Here is a 20,433-nt window from a genome sequence, read left to right on the forward strand (position 1 = left end):
AGCCTGAGCACTATCCCCAAATCTATCTTCTCGCCTTTGTATCCTCATTCTCCCTATTTTAATCCAGAGTCCATTTGTTTACCCATTTTGTAATAAAAGAGATTGAAAAGAAACAATGGAGCTAGAGGTCAAAGCACACCCCACCCAGAGGAAGAAAACTGAGACCATGTGTACACATCCTCCTGCAGGGGAAGAAGATCTGAGAGCACCTCTCTGTCGTACCCAACCCACTTCCTGCCTTAAACCATCAAGAAAGGAGCTAACATATTCCCCAAACCGAGGCACTGTGAACTCAGTGGCACAACTAGAGCAAGTTCTGTGGCAACAACCCCTAAATTTCACTGCACCAAACATGAAATTCCATGACAACTTAATTTATTCCATTACCATGAAATGTCCCTTGTTCCCATCCTCCCAACCTCACATAAATGTGTACAGCCATGGCTCATAGCTGAAAACACTCATTGCCATAATATTCATCAATTATTTTTGAGAGTGTTTTATTTTTGAGGATGGTTTTGTTCACTATGCCCTTCAGGTGGTCCAGCTCCACTTCCTGGTCCTTGGATGCTACCATGTTGTTCAAGCTGCCCTGTACAGAAACTCCTCCCCATGTGTGCCAGGGAAGCAGAGTGCGGAGCCTGCTTCTATCGGTCAACTCCTGCTTCTCCAAGTTGGCTCCTAGGTCTTGGCTACCATACTGTTCTCCAGGCAGCTTTTCAACCTACACTTCAGACTGCCACACTCCCTCAGTACAGTCTGGCTCCCTAACTCCCTGCTACCTGGCTCCATGGGACAGTGCACAAAATATGCACCATAATCCAATTTCCTTCAATTAAATGGGGATCAATGGGGAGCCAGAGGCAGCTGCAGGCAGATCAAAATGGGGGAAAATGCTGGACACCTTCATGCAGCAAAATGGTGAACATTACACCTTATAAAATTGCCAAATTCTGCAGCCTCAGCATCACTTATGTTTCATTTCAGACCAACCCTTTGAAGTGACATTGTTCATTTCTTTTCGACGTAAAAGGTTGTTTTAGTTCAGTTTTTGGAAACTGAAAAATTTAAAATTTTCCATTCCTCGCTTTGGATTTTCAAGTTCCTCCACCGCTTAATTTTTTTTTTGTTTTACTCTTCCCTCCCTTTCTCCAGAAAGACAAAAGTAAGAAAGTATGTGAAGATAAAGAAAAAACGAGGGGAAAAACCTGTATATCTAAAAACTGAAAATGGAAAACTGAAATTTTTCAGTTTCCAAAAAGACATTTTAAGCCAAAGGGGAAAAAAAAAAGCTTTGAATCAATATTTTGAAAAGAAACATTGTTTAAATTAATAATGAAAATTCTAAGGGAAAACAGCCACTCCAAAAATGGGAATGGTAATTTTTCCCACTGAGTTTACTGCAGGAAAGCTTTTGATTTTCTGACCGGCTCTAGTGTATTTGCATATATTTTTAGGTGCTTGCAGGAGAGTGCCTATGCTGATTGTAGTGTCCAAAGGTCCCAATGACACTGAAGCCCCTTTGTGCTAGACATTGTGTAAACAGATGGAACAGGAAGAACTAACTAAGTGGAGACCAAAGCCACCTCATTGTCCTTGTTCAGAACCCTCCTTAAAACTCTTCTTTGCTCTGATACCTATAAAAATACCTGATGATGTTGAGGCAGGTGTGTGCTGTGACTAGAATGGGCAGGAAAACAGGATTTCCATTCCACACACTCCTGTGAAACCATGACACTCATATAAAATAAGATTCCTGTAATTGGTTTTGGTCAATCTCTTTAATATATGTCCACAATCAAAATAATTAGCCCACTCCCTGGAACGTCTGAACTAAGCAGTTTAATTCTGTTAAGTGATTCTTAATGTGTTTTGCTATAGGATACAGTCTTTGATGTCTCTTTTGCTGGTTGGTCAGCCCCTCAGTTTGCCACCAGTTCTCCTCCAGATGACTGGCAGATTCTCTCAGACACATCAGGACTATACATTTAGGTCTAGGCATATTGGAATTGATGATTTATGCCGGAAGTGATGGGTTTTCGTGACTGGAGTTTGACTATTTAGGTTTTTATTTTGATGAAGCCGCCTGCTAGTAGTAAAATTTCTTCTATTCTACAGCATTGAATAGAAAAGAGGTTTAGGTTTTCAAAGTATCTAGCTTTCCTTTTTACTCTCAGAAGCTCCTGCAGAAAAGGCATTGTGTATGCATTTCTTTCCGTAGACACAAGATTGAGTGTTGTGCTGTTTGAAGGGAAGAACAAATTAAAAGAATAGGTGAAAGTATCTATGCCAAAATGCAGCTAGTTAGAACTATGGGATTGTTGTTACAGAGTGACCTTACTGACAGAGCATATCATATAACTCAGCCGAACAGCCATTACAGTCCAAGGACAAGCTCAGGAGACTGGCAGTGGAAAATCATGGCTTTCACTTCCAGTATAGATTGCTGGTTTCCCATCCAGCCCATGTGCGTAGTGATGTAAATTTTCTAGTATCTGAGATTTGTTTTGTGAGCTGTGAGACATGAGTGGGTTTCAGGCCATTTCCAAGAGACTATGTATTTAATAACACCACTATGCAATATGTGGTACCCTTCTCTGATCTCAATAGAAAGGCCAAAGAGGATAAACTCCCCTCACTTTGAGGGGTAATGTCACCACAGGCAAGCATGATATACATTAGTAGGGTGGGACAGCTATCATGGCTGTAGTCTGTATTGTACCTGTTCTTAGGATATATAAAGGACATCAGTATCCAGGACTATCAGTATTCATAAGCATAAACTCCTGTTAAGAATACTTGTTTTATCCCCTTGTACACCAGTCTAAATCAAGAGCAACTCTATGGGGCCAACCTTCATCACCCACTTGTTAAATTTTCAAACAGCCACCTTTGTTCTTTCTCCCCATGCTGTCCCTCATGCTTTGGGAGGAGGCCCCCATACAAATCTGCAAAATTCAAGATTTCAAAATTTGTTTTTGTCACAATTAAGGGTGAAAAGTTAATCTCCAGGATTCTTTGGGGGAGGAGGGGGAAGGATTGTTGGAATGAAGTATTCTGAAATATTTTGTTTCAGAAACATTGACACTATTATTTACATTGCATTATAACATTGATTATTGCAATGTAATATAAAAAAGTCAAAATGGCCTCATCAGAATGAAACATTTTGAAAATTTTCCATCAAAATCTACACATTCCGACAAAACATTTCGCTTACAATGAGACAGCATTTTCCAATGGAAAACTGTTCAATCAAAACATTTTCTACCATCTCTAGCTGTGACCACTGTATGTCATGCTGAGCAGTATTATCTCATTGTTTCTTTGTAGTCCCGTGTCCATATCTACTCACTGGCTCTTATATTGTAGGTTCTTTAGGAAATGGACTGACTTTTTGTTCTGTGTTTGTACAGGACCTAGCACCACAAGGTCCTGGTCTGTGACGGAGCCTCCCAGGTGCTACCTCAATACAAATGGTAAATTTAAGAATAATCTCAGTTAAAGTCAACAGTATTCCATTGGTGTAAAACCAGTTGAGAGCAGAATCAGGCACATTATCATTTTTGAAATACAATGAGCAACCATATAGTTTCAGTCCAACATGACTTATTTCAGCTCAAGGAAAACAAGAAACAAGGAAAGGAAAGTCTCCATGAGAGAGGGACAACACAATAGTCATGTTGCTTCATTAACAGGCTGCAACAACCGGAGAACAAAATGGCTGCTGTCTCTATTAGACTTGGTCAAAAACGTTCCATTTAAACTTTTTATTTAAATAGAAAATGCCTTTTCAACCAAAGTGAAATTGCCATGAAACTTTGTTTTTTCAATGAAAAATTTCAAAACTAAAAATTTTAAAATATTCCAAAACAATTGAATGTTATTTTGTTAGGAATATAATTACTCTGTCCCTCTGCTACCCCTGCCTTTGTCCAGTGGAAAAATTTAAAAGAGCAAGAGAATGTTCCCTCTCGCTACTGAAATGAAATTAAAATTAAAATCAATACATTGAAAAAATGGAAAGTTTTAAACAAAACTAAATTTTGATTTCTTTTGAGCCTTGTGAATGATACTTACCTTTTTTGACCAACACTAGTCTGGACACATAGGCAGAGCTCTTAGAAATGTTCAATATACAAAATACCAAAGCATCGCAGTTTCATAGCCATAGCACCACAAAGTAGAAGGAGGAGAGTGCACAAGGGTTATTAGGTTTCAGAGTAGCAGCCGTGTTAGTCTGTACCCGCAAAAAGAACAGGAGTATTTGTGGCACCTTAGAGACTAACAAATTTATTAGAGCATAAGCTTTCGTGGACTACAGAAGTGGGCTGTAGTCCACGAAAGCTTATGCTCTAATAAATTTGTTAGTCTCTAAGGTGCCACAAGTACTCCTGTTCTTTTTAAGGGTTATTAGTAAGCATTTTATTTGCTTTTTCAAGTCAGTTATTCCTAGCCTCTGAATGCTGCTTCATGTAGAGGACGTTCTTTCTCTAGCAATCCAGTTTTCCTTTGCGTCTAGAGTAAATAACCTAGACCGTTTAACATATTTCCAAGAGCTTTTTCCAGTCCCCCAAATTTGATGATTATTACACTCAATATTCTTGCTCAGGGAGGTAGTGGGGGAGAATTTCCCCTTTTTTAGTAATGTATGTGGGGGTCTTAGACACCACTCTTGAACATGTGGGCTACATTGGGGGAGGTTGATCGTCATTAGTGTGAAAGGGGCAGAGATTTTATGGGAGAAGAGAGACTATTCCTTTGTTAATGTAAGTGGACTTAGTTATGTGGGGTCTGTGTTGAGAGAAAGGATCATCCCCTTCCTCCACAAACCCACCATTAATGGGGAAGGGACTCACATGTGTGTTTTCTCCTTTTGTGAGGAGGGAAGATGACCTTCCTGTCACTAATGTGAAAGTTGTTCAGGGACGTATACGTGAATAATTTACCTTTGGTACTTGTGTATGATGGGCGGTATATTGCATCAATGTAGGTGCAATTGATCTCTATCTAAGACGTCAGTGCCCATTTAAATGCATACTCACCGATCCACAAGCTACTCATTGATCTCGGCTAGCCATTTCTTTATCTGCTTCACAAAACCTTCATCCACTTCAAAGTAAACTGCCTAAAACAAGAAGCCAAGTTCATGATGAGAGTGAAGATTCCTGTGAGCCAGAATCTAAGACCTAATCACTTTTGAGTCTAATACAGACCTGTCAATTATACTTTTTCCCATTGGGGCTGGGAGGGGCAAGGCGAAACATATCCGGTTTCATTTTTTTCTGATTCCAGGCTCAGCATGAGAGGGATTTCCCATGAAATCAGAGAAAGTGTTCAGAAATGACTGGCACTGAACTGTTTCAAAGTCATCTTTTGTCTCCCTGGTTTATCCCATATCTGGTCAAACAAAGTGAGGCTCTGCACTCAATTTGAGAGCATTTCTCTGTTTGTGTGTCGCACCTGAAAAGTTCCGTGGAGCTGGAACACTTGTCTCTTTCACTAATACAAGCTGATCCAATAAAAGATATCACCTCATCCATCTTGTCTCTATTAGGTAATAGTCATGTACGTTAATTTGTTTCTTGTTTGACCATTATTGCTTTATATTCTATACATATCTGAGGCCTGCTTCTGTTCTGTTATCCTGATGGCAATCTTGAAATCACTCCACTGATGTAATACAAATGCAAATCAAAACAGAATCATGCCCCTAGGGAGTCATTTCTAAATGGAGATCAGATGAAGGAACCAGCCTTACCTGCTGTGATTCAGCAATGCCATATCTCATCATAGTGGCAAAATGTTCGCAGTTAGACATAAGTAGATTGTAGTCTATATTCTTCCCCACCAGGTGCTCAGCTCTCTTTACCACATGAAGAAGAGGTAATGGAGGGTGCTTTTTATCTAATTGGTTGTTTACAGCATAGCTTGAAACACGAGCCACGTTCCTCAGACGCTCCTTTTGCACTTTGGCTTTGAAGAATTCTCCATTAAGCATATTATTCAATCCCTCTTCCAACTCTTAGGAAAAAAAAAAAAAAAAAGACAGCCAATAAGAGGTGAAAGAGGGTTGGCAGTTTGCCCAGATCTGACAGGATTCACTAGAGCCTCACAAATAAGTGATTTTTTTTTTTTTTTTTTTTTGGTTCAGTGGCTGAACTGGAGGAAAAAAATCCCCCCCAAAAGTTTGTTTTGGGTTGAATGAGATGTTTTGTTAGACTCAGAATGAGATTCCTTCATTACATTTTGTTTAGTCTGGGTAGATTTTTTCACCCTAGATTCATTATTTTAAAAGCATGAGTTAGATTTCAAAACCAAGACAAAATGTTTTGTTTAGAAAACGTCAAAACAAAATGTTTCAACTTTTTAAAAATTATTTTTTAAGCTGAAACTATTCTCCAATTTGACCCAAATTTGTAAATAGTTTTGGTTGACCCCAAACTGTGTTTTTCAGTGAATAAGCTATTTGTCCAAAAAATTTCAGCCAGCTCTAAGAGTGATATCTAGAAAAGGCATATTTAGCGCTGTTTCTCTTGATTGGCCCAAGAAGAGCAACGCCTGACTGAGATATGCGAAGCATACAGTATCTCCTGTTGGAAGTGAGAGGAAAGGTTGTTGAGTGGTTAGGTGGAAAGCTGGGATTTGGGAGACCTGAATTCGAGACTCTGCTGTTCCACAGACTTCCTGTGACACATTTGGCTTTCTTGGGACACAGTCTCTCTCTCTGCCTTAGTTCCCCATCTGTAAAATGGGGATAATAGTACTTTCCTACTTTAAAGAAAGGGTAAATAGAAGTAGAGATTGTGAGGTTCTCAGATACTGTGGTAATGGAGGCCACATGAGTACGTTAGCTAGACAGATTTGAGACATTAAGCAATACTGATGAACTACAATTTTGAGGGAGAGGTGGGAGGGTCAGATTTGGGGCCCAAATCTGAACTGAGCAAATTCTGAGCTCAAATTGCTTGGAGCTTATTATGGAGACTGAATCTGCTCTAGCTGTGGCTGAACCAAGGAAGGGCTAGTAGAGGTCTGAGTGATCAGTGACTTTTGGTTTGTGATTTAAGTGTGAGAAATTGCATCTGAGATGCATCAAGAAAGGCTCAGACTACGTACAGCTTTGAATATCAGAGGATCAGAGGCAGGAGGAAGAGTAGAGGGAACAGTTTTGGTTATTGCCTTTTCACAAGTGTGCTTTCCCCATCTTGCCACCCAACAACCTCAGTGTGCTATAGCCGCATAGAGCGGACATCACTTGGGTGAAACAAGAGTTCAATCTCCAGGAGCCACCCAGGCCTTCATCTATCTGATGAGAATACCAAGGGACCAATTCGTGTAAATTGTAATGATGGGTCATGTGCTGTGCACACCTGTCCTGCTGGGAACTGCGGTGAGATCATTTTTATACAAGAGTCAAAACATCAGATGAGAATTTTGGATTATGTGATGAATCTATGGAAGGATTCAACTTTTTATTCTTATTTACCTGGAAATGTGAAGTGGACCACATGTCCCTTTCCCACATAGATGCCCCAGTGTTGGTATCCCATTCTCTGAAATTCAATCAGATCTCCAGGCTCTAGCATTATTGCTGAAGTAAGGAGATCCCATAGATCCAGTATCTGAAAGTGAAAGAAAGATTGGTTGTTAAATCTTTGCTAAACAGAATATTTTTCCTTAAACCTTAAGACTAATAAACAGCAAATACCATATTTTTAAGATGTGCATGTGACTTCTCCTGGCTTGATCCAGAGAGACTCATCTCCCATCCAAGACAAGCTGAACTCAGTTCCAAGTTCCAACCATCTTATCCAGAGAGCAGAGACCACTCAGCACAACTTCTACTGGCTCTGGCTCTGCCCAGGGGAAAATAACTTATATCTTCTTACAACATACAGCCTCTACTGACTTGGCTCCTGGGGGAGGAGGCTGTCATCTGAAGTATGTTCACTATGGGACAATCAGAGCCAGCCACTATGGCTGTGGAAGTCCTTTTGGTATTGGAAATAATGCAGTTCCACTGGCTGGAGCAGCTGGATTTGGGGACTACACAAGATGTTTTCACCCCCTGCATGGCACAGAGCAGAGCTGGTGAGGGTGGAAGCAGGGGCGGCTCCAGGCACCAGCGCTCCAAGCTCGTGCCTGGGGCGGCAAGCTGCGGGGAGGCGGCCTGCCGGTCGACGTGAGGGCGGCAGTCAGGCCGCCTTCGGCTGCATGCCTGCGGGAGGTCCGCCAGTCCTGCAGCTTTGGCGGCAATTCGGCAGTGGATACGCTGAAGGCATGGGACCGACGGACCACCCGCAGGCATGCCACCGAATCCGCAATACCAGCAGATCTCCTGCAGGCGCACCACCGAAGGCTGCCTGACTGCTGTGCTTGGGGCAGCAAAATACATAGAGCTGCCCCTGGGTGGAAGGAAGAGGCGGTTCTGAGCTTTCACAACTGCAAAGCTCCTCTGTGTTCTACCCACCCCATGTGGAGGGGTTGCCCAAGGCACCTTGGAGGTTAGTCTATGTTCCATGTATACACATAGAACTTGGATTAAAAACAAATATTCTTGCTGGAAGATTGCAATAAAACACTACTTTCATTCTTAGAATTCAGAATGATAACACATAAGAACCCCGAACAGAGAGAGACAAGGAAAGCTACTCCTTAAGACAGAGAGGTATAACTCCTCCTCCCCCCACCACTGTAGGCTGGTTGGCTGCAGACTGATTGCTGCTAGGCCCAGCTTGCATGCTTCCCCACAGAGCGCCCTAAACCTACAAGCAAGACCAGAAAAAAACCTTGAAATTTGCAATGGCAGCCTACAGGTTTAACACACCAATAGGCAGGAGCAGCCTCCTCAGATCAGAACCACTGCCTATTACTGCCTTGTGGGGTGGGTTCCTTCTCCCTCTGGAGATCTCTCCAGAGCTCAGCTACTCAGGCTTGGCACTGTGGGGTAGATTTAGCTATCTCCTATAGACACAGGCAGGGAACATCTCCTTTTCAGTTACAGTGCAGTTACCATACAGCAGGGGGGTCATTTGTTATTATGGAGCAGCAGTGACAGTTACCTGCTCCCTCGCCCAACTTTTCATAGGTCTGTTTTCCACTTTCTCCCCCACCCCGCCACAACATTGCAAGATATCATATAATCACATAGCATGTTCTATATGCTGACACAACTTTGTCCCTCCCCAGAAATAATGCCCCTGACATACAGAACCAAAAAATTATGTTAAGAACTGAGTCACTCAATGCTGCCAAAACAGCAGCTGATCTGGGACCAGCTGTAATGCTAGTGTCATGTTTGCTGCTCGTGCTCAAAGTGTCAAAGGCATGGAACGAAAGCTGCTGGAGAATCAGGATATGTCCCTCGTTATCACATCCCTGGCAGGAGCACATCACATGGATGCCCTCTTGTCCTGTTTAACAGAAGGCCTCTATCCAATATTCTCCTATCTCCCCCAACCCCCATATACACAGACCTTCATGGGACTGAAACCTCCAGCTGAGTTGTCAGAGGAGGTGGGACCAGGACCGGCTCCAGGGTTTTGGCCGCCCCAAGCAGCCAAAAAAAAAAAAAAGCCGCGGTCACGATCTGCGGCGGCAATTCAGCGGGAGGTCCTTCGCTCCGAATGGGAGTTAGGGACCGTCTGCCGAATTGCCGCCAAATAGCTGGACCTGCCGCCCCCCTCTGGAGCGGCCGCCCCAAGCACCTGCTTGCCAGGCTGGTGCCTGGAGCCGGCCCTGGGTGGGACAGATTTGGGTAGGTGGAAGTTGGGTTGCAAGGGGCCCAGGTTTGTTTAAACTAGCCTTGGGAGGTGCACACAGAGGGTACAGTCATGGACAGAGGGGAGTGGGTGAGGATGGTCTCCACTTACTGTTGAAGCTCAGCTTTAATGTCACGTCCGTGATGTGCTGACATAACGTAAGAGAGTTGAGTCAACTGCTGTACATGGGAAGAAAGTTACTTACCCAGTCCATGTTCTCACTCTCTTTCTGGATTATTCTGAGCTCTTCTGTGTGACAGGCTTTATACTCCTTTCTTTTCTGACAGCAAGAATACAATGTGATTGCACAGAAAACAGTTACTCTTCTCCTCTCAGCTGGTTGCAGCTGAAGTGAGGGCTGAGGTGGGGTGTTACAGCCAGTTTTGTTTATCGCTAAAAGGCTGAATTCCAGGAATGAGTATTGTTTCTTTCAGATCTTTGTGATTTCAAAGACTTTCAAGTGTTTTCTTCTAAAACCTGAGCAGAGTCCAAGTTCATTGTCATCCTGAAATGAACTTTAAGGCATTTTACTTTAAGGCACTGCTGTGTGTCAGTCAGAATGCCTCCCAGAAGTTCAGAATCAATGTACCTGCTGCTACACCTTTTGGAGTGTGCAGTATTCTTCCCATGCACTGATATTCCAGCTTCACTCCACAGGCATCCCCATGGGAGGCAGTTCTTAAACTCACCTGCACTCAGGGATTGCAAGTGTGCCTGATCCATACATGGGCCACACAAGGGAGTGAGAAGGCTCCTGGCACCTTACTCATTCTCCCTTCACTTTGTCTTAATTAGTATTTAACTAGGTATGGATGTTAAATGTTAGTTGGTTTGATCTCTCTCCTTCTACCCCTGGGCTTTAATTCAACCAGTTTAGCATATACCAGAGTAAAAACGTGCTTAGTCTTGACTAGTATTTTAGAATGTATTATCTCAAACTGGCTAGCATAATTTAACATCACATCTTTAAATTCTTATCAACACAAGACCAACGTGTACCAACAGAGGGCCTGTCTTCATAGTCAGAAAGGTGCTTTTTCTACTGAGTTACCTCAACAGAGTTAACGTAAGTCAGTCGTGTTCCCACCTTGGCTACAGCACAACCAGCTAAAACTGTCTGAAGTTGCGTCCACATGTGCTAATCAAGGTTTTCAATCAAGTTAAGCAGATCTGATTGGGCTAACAACTGAAATAAGTACCTTTTTTGCCCTATAGAGAGTGCCACATAATTTGTCTAGATTAGGAGAAAAAAATGGAGTGAGTTAAAACCCCCAATTTAACTTCATCCTCTTTTCCTAATCTAGAAAAATCCATAAAGACGAGCACAATGTTGCCCAGATTGGGAAAAGTGGGTGAGATAAAATAAGAATTCAGTTTTAATGTTTCCCAATTGTCTACTTGTAATATTATGACAATCTTTAATTACATTGGAATATATTTTTCCTCAAATTACTCAGTACTATAATAATTTTTGTCCTACAACCTTTGATATAAATTGCGCAGCATTTTGTAATGTTTGTATTCTTCTATACTTCTATTGTTTTTGTTGTCTTAATGGTTCAATGCATCTGTAATGGGGAACCTTACCTCTCCCATGCAGAGATGCATCTGCTGCCTTGGTTTCCCTTCTGCATCGGTAGTTTTATTTTCTGGCTAATCCAAAAGCCCCAACCCTTCCAGAGCAAACAAAAGTCAAAAGGAAACAAAACAACGCAGACACACTCCAACCAAAGCAACCTTTCACTCAGCTACTCATTCCCTAGGGTACAACCTTCTCTCCAGGATCCATATGAATTTCTCCCCTTCTGTCAGGGGTTCACATCTCTTGGTGCAAGGATATAAGTATGCCATCTCCAGGTGTTGCTACACAGTCATAGGGGAGCTCACTCCCTCCTTCAAATACATACAACAGGCCTATATGATAAAAGCAGGTGTCTCCTCCAACCTCACTCTGTCTCCCTTCATGTGCCCTTCCTCACAGTACACCCAACGTACCCAGAGGCTATCATTACTAGCCTCCTAAGGTATAGGCTTCTTCTAGAAAGTCCTTTTCCCTTTGGGGAGATGCAGAGCTCAAGTTCATTATTCCCCTTCCCACTCCACATCCCCTCCCCGAGCCCCTTTCTCCCCCCCCCCAGTTTCTCAGCAGGGAGAACCACCACACAACACACTCCCTCACTGTTTCCTGTCACACTATGGAAAGGGAACATACTTACAGTCCAGCTCCTTTCCCCACAATGACTGACTTTCAGGTCTACAGCTCCCATCAGCTTGGAAGCTAGAATTCCTGGAATGTCTTCATTCTGGGCTGAACTGGGAACCGGGCCTTGCTAGGCTAACAGCCTCCCTTAAAGGGACAGCAAGTCCTGTTACAATATCATATTGACTTTAATTTTTTCATACAGTGTCACCTGTCCCGCTTCAACTCATGTCTCCACTTTGGTCCTTAAGTGTTTTCCTGTGTGTCAGTCTGACCACAACTCTGCACATGACACATCTCCTGGGATAGGATCGCTTTGGCCCATAGCCTGTTGATTGAGACATACAAGTGTGTATGGTTTCAGAACCCTTTTCCTTTCTTGGCCTCTCTTCAGAGGTTTGGCTTTTTTCAGAGTTGTCTGCAAAAAATTACCCAGGCAATTGTCTAAGACCTGTTTAGTTGTATTAAAGAAAGATTTATTAAAATAGAGGGAAGCATTTTAAAACAAAAGAAATGATTTGCATAATACTGTGTATCTGGGGTTAAGCTTTGCGTAAAGTAATCTGGATAAGAATCCCTCATCTTAGTTCAATGAAAAGGAAAGAAAACACCTTACATTTCTAACAATCCAGTTTTTCCTTTGATCCTCTTGGTCAGACACATTCTCCTGTCTGGGTCTCAGAGCTCTAACTTTTCTTCCAAGTCCTCTGCTAGGTATATCTAGTGGAGTCCTCTTATATGTTTGATTTATCAGCATAGATACCCCTCACAAAAGGATTTGCCCAGTTGTTCTGGTTGATCATACCTGACAGTCCTTCTGATTGCTCTCAGATCCATTCAAAATTGTATACGGTACCTAATTCTTTTCCACCCTGCCTCCAACTAGGTAGATTCACACAATAGAGGGTTGTCTTAAAAGTCAAAGTTACAAAACATTTAGCTACACATCATGTGGGTGACTGTCGTTGATTCCTGTTGATTACCTGGTGGTAGGAAAGATGTCGGTTTCTTGAGTGGGTGTGGGTATATGTGTGTGTGAGAAGGTGATGTGTATAGTTAGGGAGCTTTACTCTGCATTGCCTAGATAGACAGCTCTGAAAACTCAAGTCCTTTCTTTATCCACAAAATAGATACAGCTTAAGCACTGACCATGCAAGCTTCCCTCCTTTGCTTCTACTGTCTTAGCCCCTCCAGCTCAAGGTGGTCATCTTTAGGTGGTGCAATGACAGTTCATAGCTTTATGTGTCTATTCATCCATTGGCTTTGCTGCTGAGAATGCTGACAGGGTACCCATCAGTGCCATTTATTGTGGGGCTTGTGATATGGGCACATGACCACTGTTCTGAGATTACCAATTCATTTGACAGAGACCACCAAGTATCCATTAGATGAGAATGACCTTTGATTAGTACTAATGTGGGTCAACTGGTTACCTAGAAGGGAGACTCCCTATTCTGTTACCAAACCCAAGAGTCATCTGGTCCCCTTGTATAGCAATTGTAACATTCCTAAGATAGGGGAAAATTAGCCTTCCAAAACACATTAACACTACAAATATCCCAGGTCTCTGACTAACTACAGACCTGGTGAAAGTAAAGGGAGGAAAAAAGAACCCCAAGTGATTTAAGTAGACCCAAGTATGGAAATAGTACAATCTAAGTCCATATATATATATATATATAAAAACAATCCCTCGCTAATTGTCACAGCTTTCAGAAAATTGGCTGTGATGTTTCATTTGTATCTAATGGGAAAAATTAGTCTCTGACTCACAGGTGTCTGGAAGGGCCAGAACAGTTGTCTTAGTGTATATTTCATCATAGGTTTTTTAAGAAATTATTAGAGAATTATGTCATTCAGTGAAAATGTCATGCCACCGGAATTGCTGTCATGCCTGCCTCTGCTTAGTGGGTTGAAAAGGTCAGTTTGTGTTAATGTTTGAGCTGACCAGACATTTATGTCACGAAGAGAGTTACACAACATAACCTCATTCTGTTAACATCCTTCTTTTATTTTGTCTGAGGTTTATTCTCATCCCATTTTATTTCCTCACCGTTGTTTTTGCATATTATCTACAGTTATTATTTCAGTGTTAAATATAACTTCAAGAGCTAAATTTCAAAGTGGGTAATCAAGTCTATGGTCTTGATTTTCCTCACACATTTAACTTCAGTATACACTTGATTTCACACTGATTTCAGTGTACACTTGATTTACACCAGCATAAGTAAAAGAATCAAGCCCCGTGAGCTTTAAGGAAGTCTAAGTTTGCTAAAGGCTGTGTAAGTTGGTCCCCTGCCCCCTACATCTTCTCTTTGTTTCCCTCAATGTACACGAGACAGCAACTTAGACTTCCTTAAAGTCACACCCACTTTCCAAAGTGTAAACTTACTTCTGCCAGTGAAGTGGGGGAAGGGTCCACTCACCGTAGGTTAGCCTCCTTGTGGCTGGGTCTGTGAATTAGTTTTCACTCCATCTAGCACCCCTTTCCATACATTACTCATGCTGTAACCCACCCCCTTCATGACTCAGCCCTCCAGCCAGTCAGCATACAGTCTCCTCACACCCCCTCCTTTCCCCCAGTGGGTAACAAAGTCCCATTGGACAAGCTGAGACAGTCTTCTGTTCCAACTCCAGTCCTGGGGCCTGCCTGCTACTCTGGGTTCCAGCCCAGGGACCCTATGACTAGCAAACTAGGTCTGTTCAGTCTCAGACCCTGTTGCTGTGTTATTGGGCTCTTTCCTACCCCACCACTCTATCACCTTGCATATCTCTGGGTTTACCCCCAGAGCTTCCTCCACTCTCCATTGCTACTTCTCCCCTGTAGGCCTCTTGTAAGACTTCCTAGCCCAGGGCAGGACCCCAGGGCTTATTCTCCCCCTGGATCTCCTCCTTGTCCATAGCCAACTCCTTTTTTCCTTTAGGGAGTAACCACAGATCTCCTCCCTGCAGCCTCTGCTGCTGCTCATGTCCTGGCTTTATAATGCTCTTCCAGCTCATCTGCCATTAGGCCCTATCAGTACCTGGTTCCCCTGAAGGTACAGCATCTCTAAGGTTAATTGACTCCTTCTGGCCCATTCAGGGCTTGTGTGAGATGGACACGCCATCATACTGCCCTATGCCCACCCCCTCTGAATGTCACCCCTGGTCTCTGTCCCTGAAAAAGCAACACATTTATCCAGCTCTGAGGTTAAACAGATAGGGGTATTCTCAAGAGTAACTTGACTCATTGTTTAGTTGTGTCATTTTGTATACTGTAGTGTGCTTTAGCTATTTGTGTATTTATACCATTAGGCCCAAATCCACCCTTCGAATGCACAGATTGATTATTGAGTCCTTGATAGCTCTTAAGGGACACTGGCAGGAAGGAATTCACCTTATTAGACACAAAAGTGCTTTTGAGCCAATCCACTGCCATCATCTCCGCCCTAAGGCTGCAAAAGGCAGCATGATCCTAGCATGCCATGTATATGGGGGAAAGAACAGGAGGATCTTGGTAGTAGCTGGTATCAGTGAGGCACTGAAGAACTGAGCTCCATGCTACATAAGGTCCACGAACCGTGTGTGGACTCCCAAATCCTGGCCCTAATTCTGCTCTTGCACAGTAGAACTGTGCTAGTTCTGCTACTGGGGGTGAGGGTGGGACTTACCTACCTGTAAGGGAAGATGCAAGGTTCATTCCATGATGCACTGGTATCTGGATCTGTACAGTTCTTCCCACCACTTGCCATTTCTGGAAGGTATGCTGGCTTGACATGAATGCCTGTTTAACAGAGTTTAACCAGTGTGTAAAGCCATCAGAAACACCTAGCTAGATAAGGTAGATAATAGAAACCATTTCAAAGAAAGCTAATAAAAAGCAAAACAAAGCATTTGTTTACATTGCTTTGTTATTAAACAGCAAAGTGTCTGTATCATCCCCCTTTTTACCATAAAGGCCTAGCTCCTCAAACGGTATTTAGGTGCCTAATTCTCATTGATGTTAATGGAAGTTAGGTGTCTAAATTCCTCTGAGGTTTTGAGCCAAGGTTCTTATTCATGTCCAATGCTGAGCGCATATTCCTATAAATAAGATACGGACAATTAAAGCAAAACAGACCATGAATCATCCGAGTCAGAAAACGAAGCACCACAATGCTAATCCTGAGAAGTGCTGAGCGCTCACACCTCCATTTAAGTCAATGGATGTTATAGGTGTCATGCACTTCTGAGAATCAGACCTTCCCAGGTTTATAATATTGATAGCCTCCCTAGAAATACAGACTCCAGTCTTTTTAAATGGCTCCCTACTAGTCTCATTCTAGAAAAAGAATTACATTCTAGTAGGTGAGGGTAAAATGGGTGTGTAGGGGAATCTGAAGGGAAAACAGAGAGAACAGGAACTGAATGGATGGATGGCTTTCAAAATGAAAATGCAGAATAACAACATTCCAGACAACACACTACTACTGTGACTAACACATTTTGCAATCACACCAGCTACCTATAATTGCATCTACCTTTAAACTCTGTTTTGTGCTCCGTCCTGATAATGAGAAATGAATAATACTGCTGCTACTGCCACAGACAGACAGTCAGATATTGTTCAGACTCCTTCAATCCTCATCCACAAGATCCCCTGTTATTCCAGTGTTCTGGGTGGTGTATAAATGATGCAGATAAACCACCATCATAGATTATAAGCACCAAAGTTTTGCATTAAAGGTTAGAACTGGGCATGTGATTCATAAAGCGGGGAGGGATAGCTCAGTGGTTTGAGCATTGGCCTGCTAAACCCAGGATTGTAATTTCAATCCTTGAGGTGGCCACTTAGGGATCTGGGGCAAAAACCAGTACTTGGTCCTGCTAGTGAAGGCAGGGGGCTGGACTCAATGACCTTCTGGGATCCCCTCCAGTTCTATGAGATAGGTATATCTCCATAAACAGCATCTATCCAGTCCCCATGACCATAATCACTGAAGCTTTAATGTATTTATCCTCAGAACACCCTTGCTATTATCCCCATTCTACAGACAGGGGACTAAGGCTTGGTCTACACTAAACCCCCAAATCGAACTAAGGTAAGCAACTTCAGCTACGTGAATAACGTAGCTGAAGTTCAAAGTACCTTAGTTCGAACTTACCTCGGTCCACACGCGGCAGGCAGGCTCCCCCGTCGACTCCGCAGTACTCCTCTCGTCTAGCTGGAGTACCGCAGTCAACGGCGAGCACTTCCTGGTTCGACTTATCGCGTCCAGACAAGACGCGATAAGTCGAACCCAGAACTTCGATTGCCAGCCGCCGAATTAGTGTCTGGGTGTAGACATACCCTAAGACAGCAATGCTAAGTGAACTGCCCAAGGTCATACAGGAAGTCTGTGGCAGAGCAGGAAACTGAACCCATGTTTCTCAGGCCCAGCCCCATGTCTCCTGTTGCTCATTCAGTAATTGTAGCCTGTCCAAAACACAATAAAATTGGAGGAAAATTGTACATGTGTTAAAAATAAATATCTAAAATAGAAATCGGTGTTGTCCAGAGTAGGAGGACATGGAATAACACAACAGGATCATAAGAAGATGGGGTGGGGAAGGTAAATATCATTGAAACCAGAGCTGAAATTTTAAGTGCAGGGCGGGAAAGGGTGTACTCAGGCTGCCATTTGGCCATGACACCTGGATTCACACCCTGATCCTTGGGCAGGGGGTTCAAAAGCCTTGTGTGATCTTTAACACAGACACACACTGCATAACACCTTGGTTTTACATCTTACTGGATAACACAGAGGTATTTTTATTTATTTTAAACACATGTACAATTTTCATCCAGCTTCATTCTGTTTTGCACCGACTCCATCTGAAAAATCCCTGTGTTCAACACAAGCGACTGCACCCTAGCTGTGTTTGCCTCCACATCTTTTTGCTCCATAGTTTCCCAAGGGAATGTCTACACAGCAATCAGAGATGTGACTGCAGCATGTGTAGACATACCTAAATTACCTTTGATCTAGCCAGCTTGAATAAAAACAGCAAATTAGCTACAGCAATGCAGGCTGTACAAGCCAACCTGGGACTCTGGGTATGTGTAACCTTTTCATCACCCATGCAGGCTGTCAAACCTCTGATTGCAGTGTAGACATACCCTAAGGCCATTTTCCATTGCACAAAGTTTCCTTGATGCTGGCTAAGCAGCTCTCTCTCCATAAATTCAGGAGATTCAGGCAGATGTTTGGGGGCTGAATAGAGGGTACCCAAAAGCAGGAGTCGTCTGGGGAAACCAGAAACATGTTAGTCAGGAGTTTGTAATCATGCCTTAGGTTAGGACATGCTTTGGTCAGGGGTGGCTCCAGGCACCAGTGCAGCAAGCGCGTGCTTGGGGCGGCAAACGGTGGGGGGGGTGGCCTGCCTGTCGCCGTGAGGGCGGCAGTCAGGCTGCCTTCGGCGGCGTGCCTGCAGGAGGTCTGCCGGTCCCACGGTTTCGGTGGCAATTCGGCGGCGGGTACGCCGAAGGCACGGGACCGGCGGACCTCCCGCAGGCATGCCGCCGAATCCGCAGGGCCAGCGGACCTCCCGCAGGCATGCCGCCAAAAGCCGCCTGACTGCCATGCTTGAGGCAGCAAAATACATAGAGCCGCCCCTGGCTTTGGTCAGGGGACTTTTTTGTCAGGAGGCTGAGAAAAAGGGGAAAGAGAGCAAAGAGCAAAATTGTTTAAATTTCTCACTTTCCCGCCCCCTGCTTTTCAATGTGTTCCTTTTGCTGATAGGGGCCTGGGCTATACCAGTCTGGGATTTTTTTGCTTAATCCCAGCGAGGACGGGTGCCAAGTGAAATGTGCTATGAAATGACAGTGACTCAGCAAACTGACCTCACCAAACAGAGCTGTGAGGCTTTGACCCATCCCTCAGCCTTTGGGACAGTGAAGGCCCTAACCCCTCCAGGGCCTTCTCAAAGCAGCTGCAAAAGCTCTGTGCCAAGCATTGGATGGAATCAGCAGTAGACAAGCAGCTTGCTGAATACTTCGTCTAGTATCCCCAGCTTTTCCTCAACATAAAACACAATTTTTCCTTGTCCTCTATTGAGCACACATCTTGAAACACATTCTCAATCAATGCTGAGGTTACCCTGTACCTTTCTGATTGTGTCCTATGCGCAGAACATGGTACCTATTCCTTTTCAAGGCCCTGGTTCGGCAAAGCACTAAAGCATGCGCATTATTTTGAGCATCTGAGTAGTTTCATTTGCTTACATTTATGCACATTCTTAGGAGCTTTTTTGAATCTGAGGCTTTATTTCCAGCTCTGCATCAGCTGCTGTGTGTTATGTAGGGACCTGCTTTGCTGGGGACAAAGATCTGTGGCTGAAGCAAAAGGCCAGATGCAAACATTCCTGAACTTTGAATCCAGACTTGCCTCTAACTGAAACTGCTTTTCCTCATCTTGGCATGTGCCTTTTGCCACACTATTGGAGAGAATGTGGTGACGGCCACCACAGAAGAGGGCAGAAACAGCAACATTTGAGAGCACTAGAAGTGGCAGCAACGTCAGGAGCTTTAGCAGGTGTTTGTTTTGGCAGCTTCTCTTACCTGCTCTGGTGAAACAGGTTACTCCAGTTCCTGACCAGGTTGACAGAAGCTGCCACTTTGTTGTCAGTGTCAATGTGTTTATTTATGTTTTACTCCATGTGGTTTGCTCATTTACATGGTCAAAAAATAAGGAATTCCTGTACCCATCTCTGGAATGTGCAAGCAAGGCTGGTGAAACCCCTCTTACAGCACAGGGTGCTATACAGCCGCATACGTTAAAGGTTCTTTTTGCTGAACGATGTGGGAAATGTCCTAGTAGATGTAATCCAGCAAGCAATGGGCAATCCATGATTTAAACTTTGAGAAACGAGTCTCACGCTCTTTTTGTGAAGTGTTGTATAGGGTCGTGTCAATCACTGCTTTTCTGTTTTACCCCTAAATATCCGAATGGTCTTTTATATGTATATAAATAAATATACAGCTGCTTATATATATAGAAAGTATCACATTGAAAGATAACATACAAATAAATTAAAATGACGAGGGGTCTGATCATTGCATCAATCACGTGCACACAATTGTCACTAACTTCAAAGTGAGTTATGCAAAACAGCTGATGGAATAATTGAATCCCACTTACTACTAGTGTTTCATTAACTATGGATTCTGATCCATGGTGTATTAATTCATTCACTCTCTCTCTCTCATCTCCCCTTCTTGAATCCTTTTACTTTTTACCTCCCATTTGTTCCCTCACAGGATATGAGTAAATCCCCCTGAAGTCCAGGAGAGTTACTCATATCCTGTATGGGGAGAATCAGATCTCTGAAGTATAAACTTTGAGGAAAAATACAAATGCTCCAAATGTTCACAAATTTTTGGATGCATGTGTGAGATCAGGATGGAAATCGTGGAAGAACGATCTTGCTTGTAAGATTTCTAGTATCTCTTGGTTTCAGTCAAATTGGAAA

The 20,433-nt window shown here is 43.2% G+C and overlaps 1 protein-coding gene across 1 annotated transcript; it reads right to left on the bottom strand.

Annotated features, from left to right (window-relative positions):
- Positions 1 to 1,715: 1,715 nt before the first annotated feature.
- On the bottom strand, positions 1,716 to 7,615 carry LOC117870768 (phospholipase A and acyltransferase 3-like). Its single transcript, XM_034758114.1, has 4 exons — positions 7,490 to 7,615; positions 5,762 to 6,024; positions 5,046 to 5,128; positions 1,716 to 2,241 (listed from the first exon to the last, which is right to left on the bottom strand). Exons 1-3 carry the CDS (start codon positions 7,587 to 7,589, stop codon positions 5,057 to 5,059), a joined length of 435 nt encoding a protein of 144 aa, XP_034614005.1. The 5' UTR covers positions 7,590 to 7,615; the 3' UTR covers positions 1,716 to 2,241; positions 5,046 to 5,056.
- Between the last annotated feature and the right edge of the window lie 12,818 nt (positions 7,616 to 20,433).

Source organism: Trachemys scripta, chromosome 1 (assembly GCF_013100865.1).
Source record: "Trachemys scripta elegans isolate TJP31775 chromosome 1, CAS_Tse_1.0, whole genome shotgun sequence".
In the NCBI taxonomy this organism is placed as follows: Eukaryota; Metazoa; Chordata; order Testudines; family Emydidae; genus Trachemys; species Trachemys scripta.